At 28.3% G+C, this 20,337-nt stretch overlaps 3 protein-coding genes and 1 non-coding gene across 8 annotated transcripts; 3 read left to right on the plus strand and 1 right to left on the minus strand.

Annotated features, from left to right (window-relative positions):
• Positions 1–252: 252 nt before the first annotated feature.
• On the plus strand, positions 253–6,905 carry LOC126833386 (KH domain-containing, RNA-binding, signal transduction-associated protein 2-like). 4 transcript variants are annotated; one of them, XM_050564684.1, is made up of 9 exons: positions 253–325; positions 1,088–1,241; positions 1,319–1,475; positions 2,821–2,933; positions 3,420–3,536; positions 4,296–4,442; positions 4,745–4,967; positions 5,986–6,142; positions 6,598–6,905. In XM_050564684.1, exons 3-9 carry the CDS (start codon positions 1,409–1,411, stop codon positions 6,668–6,670), a joined length of 897 nt encoding a protein of 298 aa, XP_050420641.1. In that variant the 5' UTR covers positions 253–325; positions 1,088–1,241; positions 1,319–1,408; the 3' UTR covers positions 6,671–6,905. The 4 variants fall into 4 exon arrangements, with proteins under 4 accessions (XP_050420641.1, XP_050420643.1, XP_050420642.1 ...); XM_050564686.1 differs by having other exon boundaries at positions 3,453–3,536; XM_050564685.1 differs by having other exon boundaries at positions 256–325; positions 1,107–1,241.
• A 2,554-nt stretch (positions 6,906–9,459) lies between these two features.
• LOC126833388 (box C/D snoRNA protein 1) lies at positions 9,460–11,416 on the minus strand. Its single transcript, XM_050564688.1, has 6 exons — positions 11,155–11,416; positions 10,892–11,073; positions 10,658–10,737; positions 10,365–10,537; positions 10,154–10,300; positions 9,460–9,874 (listed from the first exon to the last, which is right to left on the minus strand). Exons 1-6 carry the CDS (start codon positions 11,169–11,171, stop codon positions 9,712–9,714), a joined length of 762 nt encoding a protein of 253 aa, XP_050420645.1. The 5' UTR covers positions 11,172–11,416; the 3' UTR covers positions 9,460–9,711.
• Positions 11,417–11,511: 95 nt separating this feature from the next.
• On the plus strand, positions 11,512–19,013 carry LOC126833380 (nuclear pore complex protein Nup155). Of its 2 annotated transcripts, none has more exons than XM_050564677.1 (26): positions 11,512–11,625; positions 11,858–12,027; positions 12,112–12,237; positions 12,319–12,418; positions 12,481–12,650; positions 12,781–12,929; positions 13,038–13,321; positions 13,387–13,631; positions 13,719–13,975; positions 14,252–14,425; positions 14,503–14,614; positions 14,706–14,905; positions 15,036–15,311; positions 16,007–16,101; positions 16,167–16,263; positions 16,338–16,415; positions 16,483–16,682; positions 16,762–16,912; positions 17,023–17,282; positions 17,444–17,591; positions 17,670–17,756; positions 17,815–17,935; positions 17,998–18,108; positions 18,198–18,318; positions 18,399–18,521; positions 18,604–19,013. In XM_050564677.1, the coding sequence occupies exons 2-26, from the start codon at positions 11,865–11,867 to the stop codon at positions 18,737–18,739; spliced, it is 3,984 nt and encodes a 1,327-aa protein (XP_050420634.1). In that variant the 5' UTR covers positions 11,512–11,625; positions 11,858–11,864; the 3' UTR covers positions 18,740–19,013. The 2 variants fall into 2 exon arrangements, with proteins under 2 accessions (XP_050420634.1, XP_050420633.1); XM_050564676.1 differs by having other exon boundaries at positions 11,551–11,757.
• A 1,252-nt stretch (positions 19,014–20,265) lies between these two features.
• Positions 20,266–20,337, plus strand: Trnac-gca (transfer RNA cysteine (anticodon GCA)). The gene has a single exon. It is a non-coding gene; the product is annotated as a tRNA-Cys (tRNA).

The following is a 20,337-nucleotide window of genomic DNA, read 5'->3' on the forward strand; positions in this document are numbered from 1 at the left end:
ATTGTTAAAGGAATTATTTATGGATTAAACGAACAATTTTAACTTAAGGGGTATGACTTCGTATACATTTTTTCGGGGGTTAAATCGCCACCAGCCCACCCCATCCTATATATGTTAGTGGAATCTATTTTTCATATATTTTAAAATATACAGTTTGCAGGATAACACGCGTAACCAGATAGCGCAATTATCGCACTCTGTCGGTAAGGGTAACGCAACCCTTTTTTTAAGTTTAGTCCTCAGTACAAGTTTAACTTTTCATCTGGCTGAAGTATAGCTCAAAGAGATATAACCGACTGTATTTTACGTATGTACATAGTAATCCGTAAGTATTGCGAGTTAATTTATATTTAAGTTAGTTTAATTAGAATTCTTAATATGCATTATTAATATGTGACAAATCACATATTATATTTAATTAATTGTATATTGTTAAAAAAATTTAAATAATTAATGATAGTAACTAGTTTTTACGTGTTCAGTTATTGTTATAGAAAAATAATATTTGTTTTTACGGGGTTACAAATTATATTCTAATGCTAATTTCAATTATTATTAATTTGTTCTGGCTATTGAATTCTATCAAAAAACGCAGTACCAAATAAAAATATTGTTCTGGAATCTGTAGCATTTTAGCAATATTTCTGGTTATATATAACGCATTCAATTAGTAGGTAACTATAAAGCTTTGAAATCGCTTAAAAAATATAATTTTTTTAAATCTTTCTCTAAATGTTCTCAAGAAACAGAAGTTACTCTTAACTATTAGCCATTTTCTGATCTATTTCATCAACCAACTACTGTTTTATGTTTAACTATATAAAAATGTACCTAATGGAAAGTAGTGACGTACTTAAGTTTTAAAAATATAGCAGAAAATAAACATAAGATACTTTTCTGAGCCTTTGCTTACTTTGCAGTAAGTTTGAATTTATTAATTCAAATAATGTAAAACCAAATTACGCTAACTATTGTCAGCTGAATACCATTGAGTATATACAATACATATACTCAATGGGAATACGTTTAAGCTCTTAATCTGAAAAATAAACGCCGTAAAATATTTTTCATTGTTTATTCATTTTAGTGTAAGCCGTTTTTGACAGGGTTTTTTTGGCTTGTCAAAAGAAAGTGAAATAGAAGTACACTATTATCTCTTCTTAAATCTAAACCGCAAAGGAAAACTCAAGTATTCTTATTCTTGGGATAAATCGCAGCTTCAAAGTTCTCTACCATCATAAGTATTTTCAAAACCTTCTGCTTATTATATAATAAACAACTTAAAAAAACAGAATAAAACTAATGACTTATTTTTTAGGTATAATTGTATACGAGAATTGATTAAAAGCAATATTTTAAACACGATTTTAAGTGAATTCATTGTGTAAATTATAATCGAAAATAAATTATGTCGTGCATGGATACTTTAGAGGATATCGATAGCAATAAAAAACAAACAGCATTGACTCAATCAGGTAATCGATTATTATCATTAAATAAAATAATAAAAGGCTTTTTATTCTGAACTTTTATTTATCTTAATTTTTTAGGCATTATGATAATGCTATTAATTTTAGGTATTTTTAACGTGTAAACAATAGTGATCTGATGATCAACTCTATTGTTTTTTTATAATGTTATAAAATATTCAAAGGAGAGGCGAATGCCACTCAATTTCACCCCTTCTAAAATAAAACATTGTGTTTAAACAACAAACCATATTTTCTAAAACCTTCACAAAAGAAAGAGATAGTTTTAAAGTTAAACTACTAAACACATTGCCTTTTTTATTTTAAAAAATCTCCATAGTTTAATCCTTGCAATGCGTTATTATATAAATCACATAGGACATAGGTTATATAGAGTTCAGAAAATATTTTTCAATTACTATTGCATTTTGTTTTAGGCTTTTAACGTTTTTGTAAACGATGGTAACGATTTGGTATCATTTTTCGATTATCATTAAAAAGTTACTGGAGCGTCAGGTTAGCGTGTTAAAATGAAATGTACATCAGTTTTTAGCCGAGCTCTGTGCCTGGTACTGTACAGCGTTCTAAATGCATATACATACTAGCTTCATAAGTCGTAAAACTATCGCACTTACGAATAACACTTTTTATTTAAAACTTTTCTGTGGAAATATATTATCCATATAGTACTCGTGGTTTTAACAATTTAATTATTTTTGACGATTTAAATCAACTAAATTAAAATATAATAATTTTATTACTTAAAAAATGTTATTAGACACATTAAGTTACATAATCCATACTTCAACTGTAAAAGCCGCCTTTTTACTTTAAATACATTTTTCCAAATATACTGTTGAAAAATAATTATCAAACATTTGAATGCAACAAAAAATTCACTTTAGATTCTTCGGGTTTTTGTATTCAGCAGGTTTACTAATAATTTAAAAATTAACTGTATGATAAATAATAATAGTAATAATAATAATTAATAGAACACGACGTAAGATGGATGGCCCGTAGGTATATCAAACCAATTATGTGTTTCTGTAAATTACAATACCTTAATTATTTTTCTTATAATTAAATAAGTCTGGTTAAAATTTCAATACAAGTATACCTATTTAAAAACTAATTTTATAAACAAATTAATAATTTAACCAGTAAAATAAAGTAATACCAATTACTGTGGTAATATTAGGCAACTGGCGTAGTCTATAACACACACACACACACACGCACATATATATATATTTATATTAAAATGGGGGTCCAAAATTAATACATCATAATTGATAACTTGTAATAAATAATAATACTGTATTCTATGCAATTATTTTTATTGATTCAGAGTTAAAAAGTGAAAGAAAATCAGAAAATACTCTACGAATGGTGGATGTAATTCGAGACAAGCCAATTAAGGTTTCTGTTAAAGTTGCGGTACCTGTTAGAGACCATCCAAAGGTATGCACAAGGGAGACATTATTTAAAATTAACTGAAGGAAATATATACTTTAAACTTCGATAACTAAAATTTCTAAAAGCAAAGCAATAATGTCGTTTATTGACATGTTTAAATATTCAATAAGCCTGGGATTTAATCATGTCCCTAAACATATAAAATATAATTCTCGTTATAAATTATAGTTAGGTTTTAATGCTTTATTTATTTACTGTATAGTATAATATTAAAATTATGATTGCATAATTACTTAATTTAAGACTTATGACCTCAGCTGTGAGCAGCCAAGGTCTTTTTTAATAAATTACTTAATAAAATATCCTAATTAATACAAATAATAAATATTTAATTATGTATTAGTTCTATAAACATATCGACCATAATTATTGTTAGCTCACATAAATTTTGGTTACATTAATTCTTATGTTACCAACCATAATATGAAGCTCATTATATTATACTTCAGCCTTTATATTACACAACTTTAGTTTAATTTTGTCGGTAAACTGCTGGGGCCTAAGGGAAATTCGCTAAAAAGACTTCAAGAAGAAACTATCACGAAAATGGCAATACTCGGAAGAGGATCAATGCGAGACAAGAGTAAGGTAAGATTGCATAATATAATATAATAGCATGTATCTAGACGAGTGTATTGATTACCGACTCGTTTGTGTAGTACAATTGTTCTTGCAATGACAGGAAGTTATCAACCTATCAGGTGCCTTACACAAAGTAAATGATGTGCATTATACTCTCTAATCTTTATATGATGTATAGGTTCCGGGTTTAAGGGACAAAGGGTTTTATACTCTCAAATGAATTAAATTCTAACTCGATTTACTTGATTTATTGGTATTCCCAAATTCTGCACTAATTTCTGAACATTGAAAATTAGCGAGTTATATTTATTTTTGGAAAATGAATATTTCTTGAAAAAACGCTTTAAATCATGAAATGTTGCCAACTTTTTATTTTACATACTTAAGGAATGAAACTTAACCAAAAATTAAAATAAAGTGCCCCTAAGCAGACATAATATATGTTAATATATGCTTATAACATAATATATGTTTTTCTTAAATTTGTTTCTAACCGTGATCGATGTTTTGGCCTCTCTTGCGATTTGGATTCTCACGACAAGAAGTCTCTTTTCCCTTTCCGTCTCATATATATTGCAATACAATAAAAAACGTAATTATCTTTATGCTTAAACAAAAAAGAAAAATATAAATTACATAAAAAGTAAAATTTACTGATATATATATTACATAGACATCGCAGCTTTATTTTGTGTTTGTAATTTTATATTAAACAATGACAATAATCTTGCAAATGAATGATAATACCCTATTTTTATCGAGTAGGAGGACAAATTGCGAAACTCGGGTGATTCGAAATTCGCACATCTCAAAGATGATCTTCACGTCGAAATTACAGCTTTTGCTCCAGCCGCAGAAGCTCATGCTCGAATCGCATATGCTTTAACGGAAGTCCGGCGTTTTTTAGTTCCGGTAATTATTTGTATTTTTACTTTTTACTCAGGGTGTAAAATAACATATCCACTTAATATTATGTAGGTATTTTTCATTTAAACAACAACAATATATTTTTTTTTGTTTTGCTTCGCTATAATCTCTTTGTGGTAAAAATATTTTTTTATTACCCCCCGAGTAATCCGATCCCGATTACACCGTACAGCGTACATACACCTCTGAATAATATACATATAATATAACTGTACGAGGGATTACGCACGAAAATGATTAACAATGAAACATAGATTTGATTAATTTAAAATGTATGTTTGACGCAGGATTATAACGACGAGATCCGACAAGAGCAAATGTGGGAAATGCAAGTATTGCAAAAAAGTGGTTTTTCGACGGATGCGACTGATTCGGAAACGGGCGAAAGCAGATCTTCATTACATTCTATGGACGACAACCTCCAAAATGATTGTTCTACTCAACCGATCAGTGAATGCTCACCTGTGCACATTAAACACAGTGCCGATCAAACACTAATTAGAATTTCGGGTATGGCCAATATGCATTTGGATTAAAGTGATGTACTATGCTGTATGCATTATAAACAACCGAGTGGCAACTGTATAGCGTGATATATATATGTATTATAATAATTAATACCTACCTATACAGCAAACGAAGCCACAGCTGAAAATGGTGCACTATTAAATATTTAATGAAGTGCGCAATACCTATGTTATTACCACCTCTTATAGGTACTACAAAACGAGTATATAAATATATTATATTTAATATGTATTGCTTGCTGGCGATAAAGCCATTTTCAAATGTAATCAATTTACTATGTAGGATTCCATAGGTAAATAATTTACAACTTGTACGAGAAAATAACATGTGTATTTACGCTTCATTTCCGATACTATAATAATTTTAATTGAAAAAAATTTTACATTCATGATATTCGTAAAATTCATTGTCGATTATGATAGTATAATAATATGAACCTACAGTGCACAATATTGTAATATCACGGTATTGCTCGACAACAAAACTGTAAATAACTGTTATTATTCAATGCTATTTGCATTTAGAACTTTTAATTGATCGCTGGCAAGTGGCATTGCGGATTAAATAAAAATAATGAAGGTAGACATTTTTTCTCTTTAAACCCCTATTCAAAAGAACTGGAAAGTACCGTTAAAACTCTTTAACGAGACGTCTCATTTTATTGTAAATATGTCTATTAATCATAAAACTAAATTCAAAAAAATTAAAAACCATAGAAATTTAAAAGTTTAAATTCTCGAAATAGTCTTGTACATTTTATTTTGTACATTTTTTTCTTCGTCGTAATCACTTTTTTTTTTACACTAATTCTTGAATTTATAAAAAATTCGCCACAGTGACAAAGTCCTACATATTTACGACCTATTTAGGTCGCTGTTGTTAGGAAATGGTAGAATGTCATACTATGTATAGCTTATCCTCTGTATAATATAATAAAAACGGATGTAATGAGTTTAACTATACCTATATGTTATGTACTATTATGAGTATGAATTAACAGAAACCCCTGGAAGAAAACGACCTTTGCTAACCGGAGGTGAATCTTCAAAAGTGGCAATGAGTCCGTCAAAGAGAACAGTAATGGCAATTTTGGCGAGGGCTAGGACTGCTCAAGTTCATGCTAAAGATATGGTCACGTTGACGCCTCATTTAAACGGGTATGCGAATTCCATACATTATTCTATTATTATATTTTTAAATGATGCCAAAAGTGGGCATAGACAGGCTATGGATTGTTTTTGGGGGAAGGGCTTTAGTCCGTAATATTAAAATATTATAGACTCATAGGTGACTTCTCTCTTCAAGAGGTAATGCCCCTGTGTCCCCCTCCGAAGTTCACGTTTCAAGTGGGGTAGAAAGAGTAAAGACCTATTTTAGTTTTTTTTTTATGTATAAATTGTAGTCTATAGGACTATACATACACTATATGTGAGTCATTTGAAAACTTGAAACCCAGCAAAGGCAGCAGTAAACCATTATCTTAATTGTACGATCGAAATACTAACTAATTTCATGATGAATATGTATAAAGAACTAATTTTTTTTTGCCATCTATATTCTATACATACATTTATCTTATAGCAGCTATAGCTATAAATGTTTTTTTTTTCAGACTCATTCGAACGGATGTATCCGGGCTCAGGGAAAAACCTTTCATCTCGTCCAATAATCTGCTTTTTAATTGATTGTATGTTATTTTATAATGTTGGTGGTATATAATGGCCAAATAGTTTTTTTCGCATTTTCATATATTATTATATTTTTTTTTAAGGAATTAGAGGTATTTAAATTGAACTAATTAAATAATAGTTAAAAATAATTGTGTACTTCAAACGCATATCGTTAAAAAATGAATAGCACTAACATTTTTGCTCAACGCATTTATTTAATTAAAAAAATCTAATTAACTGTAATTTTAAAACTTGGGACATTAAATTGCACTTTTGTATCAATAAAAGAGTTTCTTTTTAAAAACCGCTTTGTTCTTGCTTCTTAAAACAACACAAATGTTCCGAATATTGGTGACGCAGGTTCTTGTTATTATATATGGGTCAAATCGCTTGGATAACCCCCTCCCCTACAAAAAAATGGAAAATTGTCTTATTTTATACACATATTAATTCCAATATTTTGATTACTGTGGTCGTTTTTCTACTTTTATAGGTATGTTGTTTAGGTAACTAAAGCGTTTTTATTAAATATAGGAACAGTACATTATACTATAATTGCGTATACCTTAGAATTCATGTGGCTTATAGATAAATAAAAAAATAGGTTTGAACACGGGTCGGGTGTAGGGGGAGTTTCCCCCACAAGTTTGTATGTTCAGAATTTGTGTAAGGGTTATAGCCCCCCCCCCCCCAAAGAAATGCTGTACATCTTGCTTGAATTAACATACATATTAAACTATTTGAATTCTAAAGTTTCCTCTTAGTCTAACACTCGTAGTTATAATTTAAATTTCAAACCATAATATCATGCAAATCCGAGGTCTTAAAAAAATACCTAGCACATATTATACTCCGTTCCAAAATAGATGACACGAGCGCAGAAACTAAAACGCGTTACAGCCGGCTGCGCAGTGCATGCACACATTAATTTTTCTATATTTTTAAAAAATTAGTCAAATTGAATTTTCGATAGATTTTTTTTTAAACTTTATTTTTAAAAACAAAAATCTGTAATTTAATTATTACAATAAGCATGTATGCGGAAGTAAGTTATTTTTGACATGAAACACGTGAGAAAATTAGCCACCCAATGGCGACACTTTACATAGGTCTTTGGTTAATTATGATTAGTATTTAATTTTCATTTAAGTCACGACACCATCTTCTCTTTAATCTACGAGGAGGATCACCAGGAATAGCGTCGGTCGACAGATTTTAATATTATTTTGTCAGTTGGTCGAAAAAAACGCCGGTTTTATAAATGTATACAGTTAATGAACAAATGTGCTTATTTATTAAACTCTACTATATATTATATTCCCCAGTACAGAAGTCGGAATTTGGAGGCCAATAATATCAAGAATATTTACACAGTACCTATTATAATATTAGAAATAAGTGAGTTATGTCGTTCACAGGCGAAATGATACAAAAATTATAAACATATAAATATATAATAAATTTAGACAAATAATTAGTGCGTACCGACAGGCATCTAAATTTAACTACGGTCTTTCCACTTTTGATAATCGTAAGCGGTAAGGATAATCTGGTAATAAATTAATAATTTACTGCTACATGTTATTAGAAGGGCACGAAGCGCCTTCGCTTGATTGTTCTAATTTGTCATTCATCGAGTATTTATTTATTTAAAGGAGCTTTAGTTTTAATGAACACTAGTGCATAACTAATAATATGGTCTTAAAACGCTGGCGCGTCGAGAACATAGCCCTATCCTATATCATATTGGTACACAAGGGTTATCAGAATTTCATGTTACACTTGATATTTTGATGATGTACTAAAATTAAAAAAAAAAAGACCTACGTAAAATATATTTTTTTTTTTAAACAATAATAATGTATGATCATGTATGTAAAAATAATAGAGTATATGTGTGAGAAATTAAAAAACTAGTTTTGAGACTTGAGAATATAATACGTGTGGTAAAACAAGAAATTAGGTGTTCATCAAGGCATTGTATTCTTGTATATGTATCAAGGGGATCAAACGGCTATACTTGGTTTCCTTAACCCATTAATGCCGGAGTTCTTTTTTGGAATTTTTTATTTAAATAATTGGTGTCTTGGGTGCTTGTTTCTTATTTTTATAATTAAAAAAAAAAAATATATATAAAATTGTGTACTTAAATATTTGAAAAAATTGGATGTTGCCATATGGCAACGCTAGGCGCTTATGGGTTAATAATGGATGAAATTACTATGCACATACAAAACGATGCATCTATTGGTGCTTAATGTTTTCAGTAAACATGATACATACATTAGATGAATCTATTTAGTTAAGATAATATTAATCATAGGTAGTATATATCTTTGATTAATATAATCTATGTTTTAAGAGAAAGGTACTGGTGAAAATTTAACTGGCCGAGCTTTAGATACTGTCATTATTCAGATGTGTGCTAAATAAATTAGTTTAATAGCACATTTGTTCAAATTACGTTTTGGGCAACACAATATGGCTGTAACAGTTAAGTACTAAACCTATTCTGTTTTAAGACTAATATTGAATTGTTTTTTATTTTCAAATATTTTTTTTTTAAAGCTACAAAATTGTATTTATTTATTATTATTGTTAAGGTATTTTTTCTGGAGAGAAATCTAGGTATTTTCATCTTCATTAATAATCAAACAATATGAAAGAATATAAAGATGTTATTACATTTAAGTTTCATATTTTCTATTTACTGTAATTAATTTCAAAAGAGTATAGATACAATTTGAAAGGGTAATTTAAAAGAATACTAATACGATGTTAATTTAAAAAAATTGATTGGTAACTGTATTGAAAATTACACTTTTAGTTGTTACAACATATAAGATATAAGAAGATAAAGGATACATAGTACATTATTGTTACAGTATTGCAATACAATTTTATAATATGAAACATAATTATTAATCAAATAAAAATAAAAATGCTGGTAAAAAATTGAAACTTTTTGAGATGGATAATTACCACAATAACATAATAATGACCAATAAATTACGAGGCCAAGTCTAAGATCAAACACACAAAAACTTAAATACAGTTTATTTATTACTATGTTTATTAAACATAGGCCTTTCAACGTAAAGAAGTTCACTAAACGTGTCTTTATGAATCGATAAAACTATCAGAATTTCTGGATACTCTAATATTGATTTATTTCTTAAATTATACACTAATGATTCTTCTGGATCAACTTCATAATATCTGAAAAATAATTTCATAATAAATATTATTTTAATATAAATGGGATTTGTTTCTATAAATGGGTGGCTAGCCACCGTTAATAACTAAAGTATCCTATAGAATTTAACACATCAACCAAGGTGCTAGTGGTTCGTCAATTGATAACTTACATCAATAGTTTCTTTCTTTGATAAACTGCAACTATCAAAAAATAACCAGTAACCTTACTCCAAGTGACCCAAACATAACCATGTTCAACTTACTGATTTATTCAAAATACACTTAGACATTAAAACTTACTTTCCATAAGGTGTTTTCATTAAAAACATTACTTCTTTTACACCAGCTGACATATAAAACTGTAGTTTTTCTTTGATTTCTTCACTATGAGATTCTGGTGTGAAATATTTTCTTGCTAGATTATTGAGTTTGTCGTATTCTAAAACCCTAGAGAAAAATAAAGTTGTATGAATAAAAATGTTATGCTTTATTTTCTGTACTACACTATTACTTGTGATCTGTGAATTTAACATTGGTATCATGAAATATCCAATCAACACGCCAAAACATTTTGTTGGTCTTGCAATTGACAAATGACGTATTGTTTTTGTTCATAGTAGAATTTGGTAATATTTGCAAGCGTATTCGACGACGATAAGCTTGATACCGTAATTTACGAAAACCCTAATAAATAAAATAATAACAGAAGGCTTAAGTACAGTTATAAAGTAGAGAAGATAAATATCTTTTAATACTTATTATTATGTAAAAAAAAATTCTTACACTATATAAATGTTAACTTACAGGTGAGAAATTAGAAAGACGTTGTGTTTTTGTTTTAAATTCTCCAACTGCTTCAATAAATTCATTCATAAGCCTATAATCTAGTATTAAAATAATGCAACTTATTAAAATAAATAAACTTGAAAAAAAAGAGATAATACAAAGTTGTCTCATAATAAGCATGACAAATTATTACTAGTATATTATGAAAAAATAGTATTAGAGGTATAAATTGTTATAATTTATACCGTGTACCTTGACTCATGTCGTTGTCAGTAAATTTATCCAATCGTTTGAAACTAGTTTTATATTTTTTTCCATCACATTCTAATTCTCTTTTATGAATATTAACACACACCAAGCTGCATGTTTTTAGCTCACATCTAGGACAGCAATACTTGGCAGGATCATTGTCACAAACTTCACAATTTCCTAGACTTTACATTAAATATTTATCATGTTATAACTAGGTAATGGTTTCTAAATTCTTATATATCCTTATTATTATTTCAAATTACCGATGTTTAGTGTCCATATTATAAGCAAATATTAACAACCCAATTAAATTTAAATTAGTTTAGTAATTATTTAATTAAAATTAATGTATACATTAATCATACTAATTGTTTGCAGTATATTTTGATTTTTGCCTAAGAGAAACTTATCATATTTTATCGACTGAGCAGTATGAACTAAACAATATCCCGATTCCAATTTCCAGTTATTCCGATTTCCGGTCATGTGGTTTATTAAATGAACATGCTGTTTATTGTTGACTTGGAATCACTTTATTATCTTATCAATTGAACTTTTTTGTTATCAAAAATTAAAATCAAATCGGTGCTAACACCATTCTCATACATTGTTCTTTTTGAGGTTAACCGCTAGTCTTAACGGAATTTTGTTTTGGTACTGACTACTGACTACTGCTTCAAAACTTGTTATAGTTCATAATTGTTGGTTGTCTGTTTTTACACTGATGATAGATAGTAAGACTCATAAGTACTTTAAATAAGTTTTTATTTTCATAAACGTCAATATCTGTGTAGTTAACTATTTTAATATCAAGTTGAACTTATTTTATCTTCATTAGTCGATTGTAAACTTTTTTGAGTGATGAAGTAATTAGTAAAACATTTATTTCGTTGATGAGCAAAAATATTAATGAAACAATCCAATTATTAAGTTTGTGTTTTTATATAACTAAACTAAATTTTCTAGTTCCTCCATGAATATTTCAAGAACCATGGATAATTCATCTGTGTCATTGGCTAACCAATCTATAACTACAAAAGAAAGTTTAGAACTTTCAGGGAAAATGTTGGATAAGTTTTTTATAATTGAAAATTCATTCCCTACACTATTTGACAAAATGCAAATAGTCAATAATAGTTAGTATTATTTAGTTAGATATGTTTTCGGAAAATAATAAAAAACAAATTTTTAATAATATGAATATATTTTGTTGTACTCAGGCTACAGTGTTAGTGGCTCAACTGAATATGATTATCCTAAGGATTCAGCAGGTTTACCTTCAATCACACCACTTAAATTGAAACACAAAATACCATTACCGGGTACATTATTAGAGCAGTGGAATGGTAGGGGTCTTAAATAAAAATTTGTATTAAAATGTAATATATATAGTAACCACAAACTTAACTGTTTATTTGGATATTTAGATGCTCAAAATTTTCATCGTAAATTAGGAATTTTTCCTGAGATTAATAGAGTTTGGGTTACGATTGATCAAGAGTTCTTCTTATGGGATTATGATGAAGGGTAATTTTTATAGTTGAACTATATTTATATATTTTTACTCTTATTTGTTGTCTTTTTATTAGAGCGGACTTGTCATATTTTGATGGTATGAATTCAACAATATTTGCTGTTGCATTGGTTACACCGAAACCAAATGTTTTTCAAGCTCACATTAAACATTTATTAGTTTTGGCTACTGGTTTAAATATTGCGATATTGGGTGTGACTTTTAAAAAAATTACAAATCTTGAAGGTAAAGTATGGTTAGTGTTATATTCAATTGAATTATACACTTTTTATTTTATTACAAATTTTAGTGTTTTACAACTTTTTTTATTATCAGTTATAGTATAAAATTATGTAACACAAACTTTTATGTGTAGGTAGAACAGTGGAACAGTTAGAATTAACAACAGATACAATTTATGAAGTTCCCACTGAAGGCGCAATTATATCCATGATTGTTGGAACAAATAATGGACGCATTTTCCTAGGAAGTGAAGATGGTAACCTGTTTGAAATAGAATATTGGGTAATAAGTCAACACATATTATATATTATAATACCTAATTATGTTATAATATCTGTTGTAAAAAAAAAAACATTTTTTACAATAAATAAAACAATATTAATTTTATAGAAAGATTTGGGATGGTTTTCAATCGGAAGTGGACGGCGTTGTAAGAAAGTTTGTCACTCAGCAGGCACACTATCTTATATTCTACCATCATTCTTGTCGTACGCCATAACTGAACCATCTGCTATTGTAGAAATAGCTGTAGATAACACAAGACATATTATTTACACACTATCTGAAAATAGTTCTGTTGAATTATATGATTTGGGATATGATGGAAAATCGACTAGTCGGGTTGTTTCTTTGTCACACTCTAACTTAGAACATCAAGTGTCTAAAATGCTGAGGTGTGAGATTAATGTATTAATGTATTGAGATTTTTATTTTATAAATGTATAATTTTGGATTTCAGAACTCTGGAAGTGGCTCAAATGACCACACTAAGTAGCATAAAAGTTGTAGAAGAAACCGAATCTTCAAATATTCATTTTATGGTGGTCTCAAAGTTTGGGTTTAGACTATATTTTTCAAATGGTATAACAAGTTCCACAAGACCATATACATTACAACTCATACATATTCGTTTACCACCTGGTTATAACAGATCTATAGGAGAACCCAAACCAAGTAGTGTTCAACATGTTTTGTATAATAGAGGTGAGCAAAATACTTATTTAGTTTTATTAAAATACCTTTTAGCTTAATAAATAAAACACTAATGTTTCTTTTGTTTTAATATTACAGGTACGATACTAATGGCATGTGATACTGACATTACCAATTACAGACCAATGTTGTGGTGTATTTCTCCAGACGAGTATGCATTTAGTCCAAATTTTAGTGAAAGGTATTTTATTAGCGATTTGGATATTTGCCCATTGGCTTTGGATAACATAGGACCAAATTTATTAATATATAACGATCCGGGTGTTCAACAACCACCACTTATCGTACGCCAACAGTTTGAAAACCGACAAGAGTACATTACATTAGCACCTCAGGTAATTATTTATATAACTATTAAACATTTATATAACCATTATATGTATATGTATATAATGGTGTTGCCTCTCTATAATGCCTACTTTATTCTCATGTAATTTAATTAAAAAAGCTTATAAATATTTATTCAGTTCTTAATATTTAAGAAAAAAAACAATAAATTATTTAGGAAGTATTGTAAAAAAAATATAAAAATAACAATATCAGTTGAATAATTATTGTTGACATATTAAATATCTACATTAAAAAAAATTGTATTTCTATTTAAATCATAGGGTTTAGAAATATTTGAAATGCTGCGGCCATATGATACGCTTTGTGAATTATTAGCGGCGAGCCAAGGATCAGAAACGGATGCTATCAAGAGTTATTTCAAAACTTTTTCTGATGATCAAGCTTGTGTTGCGTGTTTAACAATTATTTGTGATCAGTCTCTTAAAAACATAAAGGTTTGTTTTATAGTTTATTTAACTATTATATTTTGGTCATTGGTCATATTCGGTATTAATTTTTTTAATGTGTTCAGATAAAAGAATATGCTACTCGTGCTTTCTTTACTCATGGCGGCGAACCAAAATTAGTGACTGAAAATTTTCAAGATACATTAAATGATTCTAGAAGTTGCATTCAAAATAATAGTAAGATTTTGCATTTAAAATTTACTGTATTTCTTTAATAAAATATTTTTTTCGATCTTTGGACTAATTGTGTATACTTGACTAATTTCAGATTTTAGACCAGGCACATTTTCAACACCTATGACTGCAAATGTAGTCAATCAAACAAATATTATAAATCTACCTTTTGAAACCACTTCAGTTCAATATTCACCTAAGCACAATGGACTGTATGCGTTCGTCAGTCGATTACTCAGGCCGTTATGGAATATTAAAGCTGTTAATATGGAAACTACCGATGGCAAGACATATGTAAGTTTTTGTAAAATTATAAATATATGACAAAGATTTCAAAATGTATTGTCATCATGTATACTATAACTGTTTTTTTAAATGTTTGTACTTTAAGTAATTGAGTCTAATAATTTGTTTATTTTGTTAGATTGTCAATACAGTATCTCCAGACGATTGTTCATTTGTAGCCAGTCATTTACAAACATTGCATACATTCATGAATAATTATTCAAAAATGTTGGCAAACTTTACAAAAATTCCAACCGACATGTCCAGGCGTACAATTGTACAAGACCCTTATTATTCTGAATCTAAATCAATTGACTGTCTAAAACAGTTGGTTACACGCTGTGCTGAAGTGTTTAATTTATGGAAATTGCTGAGTGAACATCAATTTTACATTATTGCAAACAAACTGAACGAAGTAAGTTAAACAGTTCTTTGAATTATTCATTATTGTTAAAACCACAATGCCCATATTTTGGACAGAAAACTTGTTGAGTAGAAGACAAAGTTTTTCGGATTCTACTTGTAGTAAAATTACCAAAGTTCTATAGTGTACATAGAAGAATTTTAGTTGTTTCGTAACGTTTATATTTTTTTGATAACATGAAGTCAATATTTGTAATTGAATAATTTAGACTTTTTTTTCTATTATTTATAAAAGTTAGTGAGTATAGATATAAAACATAAAAAAACTCTATGACACAGATAATTTTATCATCTATGTATTGTACAAATTAGGTAAATCTACAGTAAATACTGCCCTCATAAGTTTCTCCTGCGCAAAGTAGTTTTGATAGAAAAACAATTGTAATTTTTGCTGTAGACATGACAGATAGTCTAAAATGAATAGATTTTTGTGAAAAATTACCTATACTTTACTCATCTTGAATGGTTGGTGTGGTGTTCTCTCCATTTATTCTGTTGGCTACAATTATTATATTTTTTATATTAGATATTACGATTACATAATTAATAAACTATACGGGTACCCATTTAAATAAGAAATATGGGATTTAACCAGAATATTCTTGGCGAGTACTCGTACATTTGTATTACCCATTCAAAACCATAAGCCCAATTTATTAAAAAAATTAATTTTATGTTATATTTTAGCAAGAAAAAATGGTACTCGAAAATGTAATTTTTAAAGATTTAATTATCGTTCATCAAGAAATGTGTCAAATATTGGTACAAAAACTTTTGGATACGTAAGAATTTTATTATTAAAAATTTTTTTTTGAGAATTTCTACATTTTTTTACTTATATGTTTAGATATTTAAATGAAAGTTCATCTGTAGAATCAATAAGTACAAAATTACGTCAAGTCTGCCCATCTATTTATCAATCTGAAGATGCAGCTTGTGCCAAGGTAAACATTTTAAGTTTAAAAATTATATATATATGAAATAATTATTGTAAAGTAAATTTTTTATTACTTTTCAGGCTTCCGAAATGATAAAGTTGGCTCAATCGACAATTAACGAAGACGAACGTAAACGCATTTTATATCAATCACTAATGGTAATAATTATAATTTTACACTATTTAAATTACAATATTAATTTTAATAACAACACTATGTTCTTAGGTTTTAAAAGAAGTTGCACCCAAATTAAATTTGACGTCTGTCTGTCTTCAATACACAAACTGTGCGTACATGGAAGGCGTATACCAAATGTGTCGGGAATGTGCCAAAAAAATCGATCCTAAAAATCTCGGCGGTCATTATTTCATTAACAGCATGATTTTGGATAGAGATAGTCCTGGTTATGGTGCATATATGTTGAGGTAGTTTTTCTTTTAAATACAACTCAAGTGTTTAATTTGTATTTTATATTATTAATAAAAATATTAAATTTTTGAACAGATTAGATGTATATAAAGAAATTAGTGCCAGTTTGGATTACCTTTATTCGATTATGGTTAAAAATCCTTCAGTAGTTATTCCCACTAGACCTAATATTATACCCGGAGTACTAGAAAATTCAGCATTAACACCGGAGCAATCTTCTAATTTGGTAATTATTAAAGAGATTTTTTTTATTAGTTTTTTAATCAACTAAAAATGTATGGTGCCTTAAATATGTTCTATTATATTATTATAATATTACTATTATTATTATTTCAGATATCAGAACTGATAAGATTATGTATTACATGTGAAGATGAAATTATGCATACTGTAGTATACAGGTGGTTGATAGAAAAAAAACTGATTAGAGAAACCATTGAAATGGGAAATCATAGTTTAGAGAAATTCTTGTTATCCCAATCTAAAACGGACGACTCGAATAACTACATAAAAGATGTACTCTGTAGATATTATGAGTACAATGGCAACTATAATGAAGCAGCTGAAGTTTTGGCATCGCTAGCCAAAAAATCAGAGTAATGAATACTCTTTATTACATTTCTTTATTTTATTATTCAGGAAATAATAGTTTTTATAAAAAATGTATTATTGTGATCATGTTTACTTAATTTTTAGTTGGTTTTATTAAAATGATGTATAAAAAAATACATATAAATTATAGAATTTTTTTTTTTAGTGTTGGTTTGACTTTAAGTGACCGTCTCATGTATTTGGGCAGAGCGATGGCCTGTTTGAGAAGTAAAAAATTAAGTACACCCGCTCTGAATGCTACTAGTCTCAGAGAAGTTGAAGACTTGCTACAAGTAGCAGAAATCCAAAAAATGGTTTGTTTCGAACTAGTTTTATTTAATTTATTTAATATTTAACATTTATATCAATTGCTATTGTTTTTAATTTTCCAGATATTAGATTTATTGTCATCGGCTGAATTTGATGGGAAACTCGATAATATTGAAAAACTCAATAGCAGACTGTACACGTTAGGCGATGTAAGTGATTTTTAAAATGTTTAAATATGTATTTTTTAATGTTCTTATTATTTTTCAGCTCTACAGCCAATTTGCCGAACCGCATAAAATTTGGGAAGCTCAGCTGGCGATATTTCAACTCTCTAATCACGATGATCGTGAATTAATAAACCAAATTTGGGAAAATATTTTACTAAAAGGTATTTCCTATTTTCAAAACATGTGGGGAATGTTTTATTATATTTTTGTTATTAAATTATAGTCGTAAAAGATTGTGGCGACATTGGGGAACACAACAAAATGACAATTGCCTTGGAAAAGGTCAAGTCACTAGCCAGTTCACATCCTATTAACTCTTCTACATTTGATTTAGGTAAGTCAATCCATATAGTTCCAACCAATTTTTTTTTTATCATTTATTTCTTAGAAAATGATGAATAAACTATAAAATTATTTGCCTAGAATACGTGACTACCATGTTGGAGTACTTGAACTGCAACTTAGGAGGTGATTTGGAATCTGTATATACGACAATGTTGACTATTGGGGCACCCATTGAGTCTCTAGTGTCTATTTACAAAAAGTTTGTTCTTTACTCATTAAAATTAAGGTCACGTCAATTTGGTATTTACATACTCATGTCTAATTATGTTTTTTGTATAGAATTTACTCTACTAATGATCCTCGGTGGCAAAAAACTAGTGAACTACATGTTTTAGAAGTGATCATGAGCCTAGCTCGTTATTATTTACAAAATGTCGATTTATGGCCCTCAGGAATGCAAAGGTAAATTAACAATTTACACTTGTTTTACTTTAGATTGTACAATAGTCATTAATTGTTAAATTTTGTTTATTTCGTCTTATAGAAGGTCCATAGCAGTCAACTTATTTGATTTGTTGGTCATTTGTCAAAATATGTTGTACAGCCGATTTGCACAAAGTCCATTGATTGAAGGTGTAAATGCAATTAAAAATGAATTAGACAACATCATCAAAAATTAATTTCTTTCCTTTCTGTTATAACATTAAACTTCACAAATTATTTTAATAATTATTGTGTTAACAGATAAGTTTTTTTTAATATAATATTTGGGTTGTTCAGCATATTGTGTGGAACTCAATTAACTAGTTATTTAGTTTTTGTCTTGAACATAAGATACTATATAAGATATATGTTATTTGTATGGTATTCTTTTAATGATAGAAATTAAATTAAGCTCAAGTGATGCTAATAAGTTAATAATTTTATATTGTATAATAAACTTGATAATTTTTATTTAAATATTTTTTTCTATTTTTTTTGGTGAATCTTAATCTCTAATAATTTTATTTTATTTTCAATTTTCACTATAATTTACATTGTTTGTCATATGAAGTAACTGTTAAGTTCTTCTAACATAGAATATTCATGTCAATGTACATTAATGTAGTCATAACAGTCATATGAACCACAATATGGTAAAGGAATGAATTCAAAGAATGTATGGTTAAGATAGGGATGCAGATTCAAATTTGGGTTGCCGAAAATGTACATGGCTTAGACTACCTATGTATGTTATATCTATAGTTCTAACTAGTGAACTCCGTCTATTACATTTGTGCTGAATATAGTAAATTTATTTGAATGTTAGAATGTTCTAGGAAAATAACAAGTAGGTTTAGGACTCGTATTAAATATATCTAAAGAATATTAGGAAGTAGGCATAGGCGTAACTAGGGGGGCATTAGTACCGGGATATTCAAAATTAGCACCCCCATAAGTTCAATCCATGATTTGTACGCATACAATTTTAATAATGTACATACTCTGTTCAATTTTTTTATTTAAGATTATTTTTGTTTTCAAATATATTATTTTATATCTAATGGTTTGAAGATAGGAATTATGTTTAATCATGTATACATTTAACACCCCCTAAAATGTAAGTTTAGTTGCGCCTATAGGTATATATAATCTTTAGGACATAAACAATAATAATTTTAGCTGAGAAAGAAGTATTATTGGTATTGTTTTTAAAATGATACGTTTTTTTTTTTTTGGACGATTCGCGATGTCTCCAAAACTGATGTGTAGGTTTTTTTATGTAGCAAGTTTAAAGATCAGCTATAGTACCTGTAAAGTAACCTACTTTAATGGGCCTATTCCCGTTCAAATCTAATAAATACCTATACCCTAAAAAGTTTTTATTTTTCAACTTATAATTACAGCACGCTAAACATTTTTTTAAAGAATCTAATTAGTTTCAAATTTATACAGAATATTTTCCAGATATATTCCAGTTATATTTAATCCATCAATATAGGTAAGTAAACACACCAAAAAAAAATTTTAATCTTTTTCCTTTTTAATGGGCGATAATATTGGTAGTGGTTAAAATTGCTAAGTATTTGTACTAGATGTTATTGAATTTTTACCTAAATTGAGTAATACTTTCATAATTAAGTTTTGATTTCAATCATATGAATTTAATGTATGAAAAAAATGTCAATAGCTTATAATCATTCAAATCATCCAAATTAAGCAATCGGGGGGTATAGCTCAGTGGTAGAGCATTCGACTGCAGATCGAGAGGTCACCGGTTCAAACCCGGTTGCCCCCT

The sequence above is a fragment of the Adelges cooleyi genome, unplaced genomic scaffold (assembly GCF_023614345.1).
Source record: "Adelges cooleyi isolate 19-005CV unplaced genomic scaffold, UGA_ACOO_1.1 ACOO_flye_CR_arks_rails_tigmint_CR_PRNA_2, whole genome shotgun sequence".
NCBI classification, from domain to species: Eukaryota; Metazoa; Arthropoda; class Insecta; order Hemiptera; family Adelgidae; genus Adelges; species Adelges cooleyi.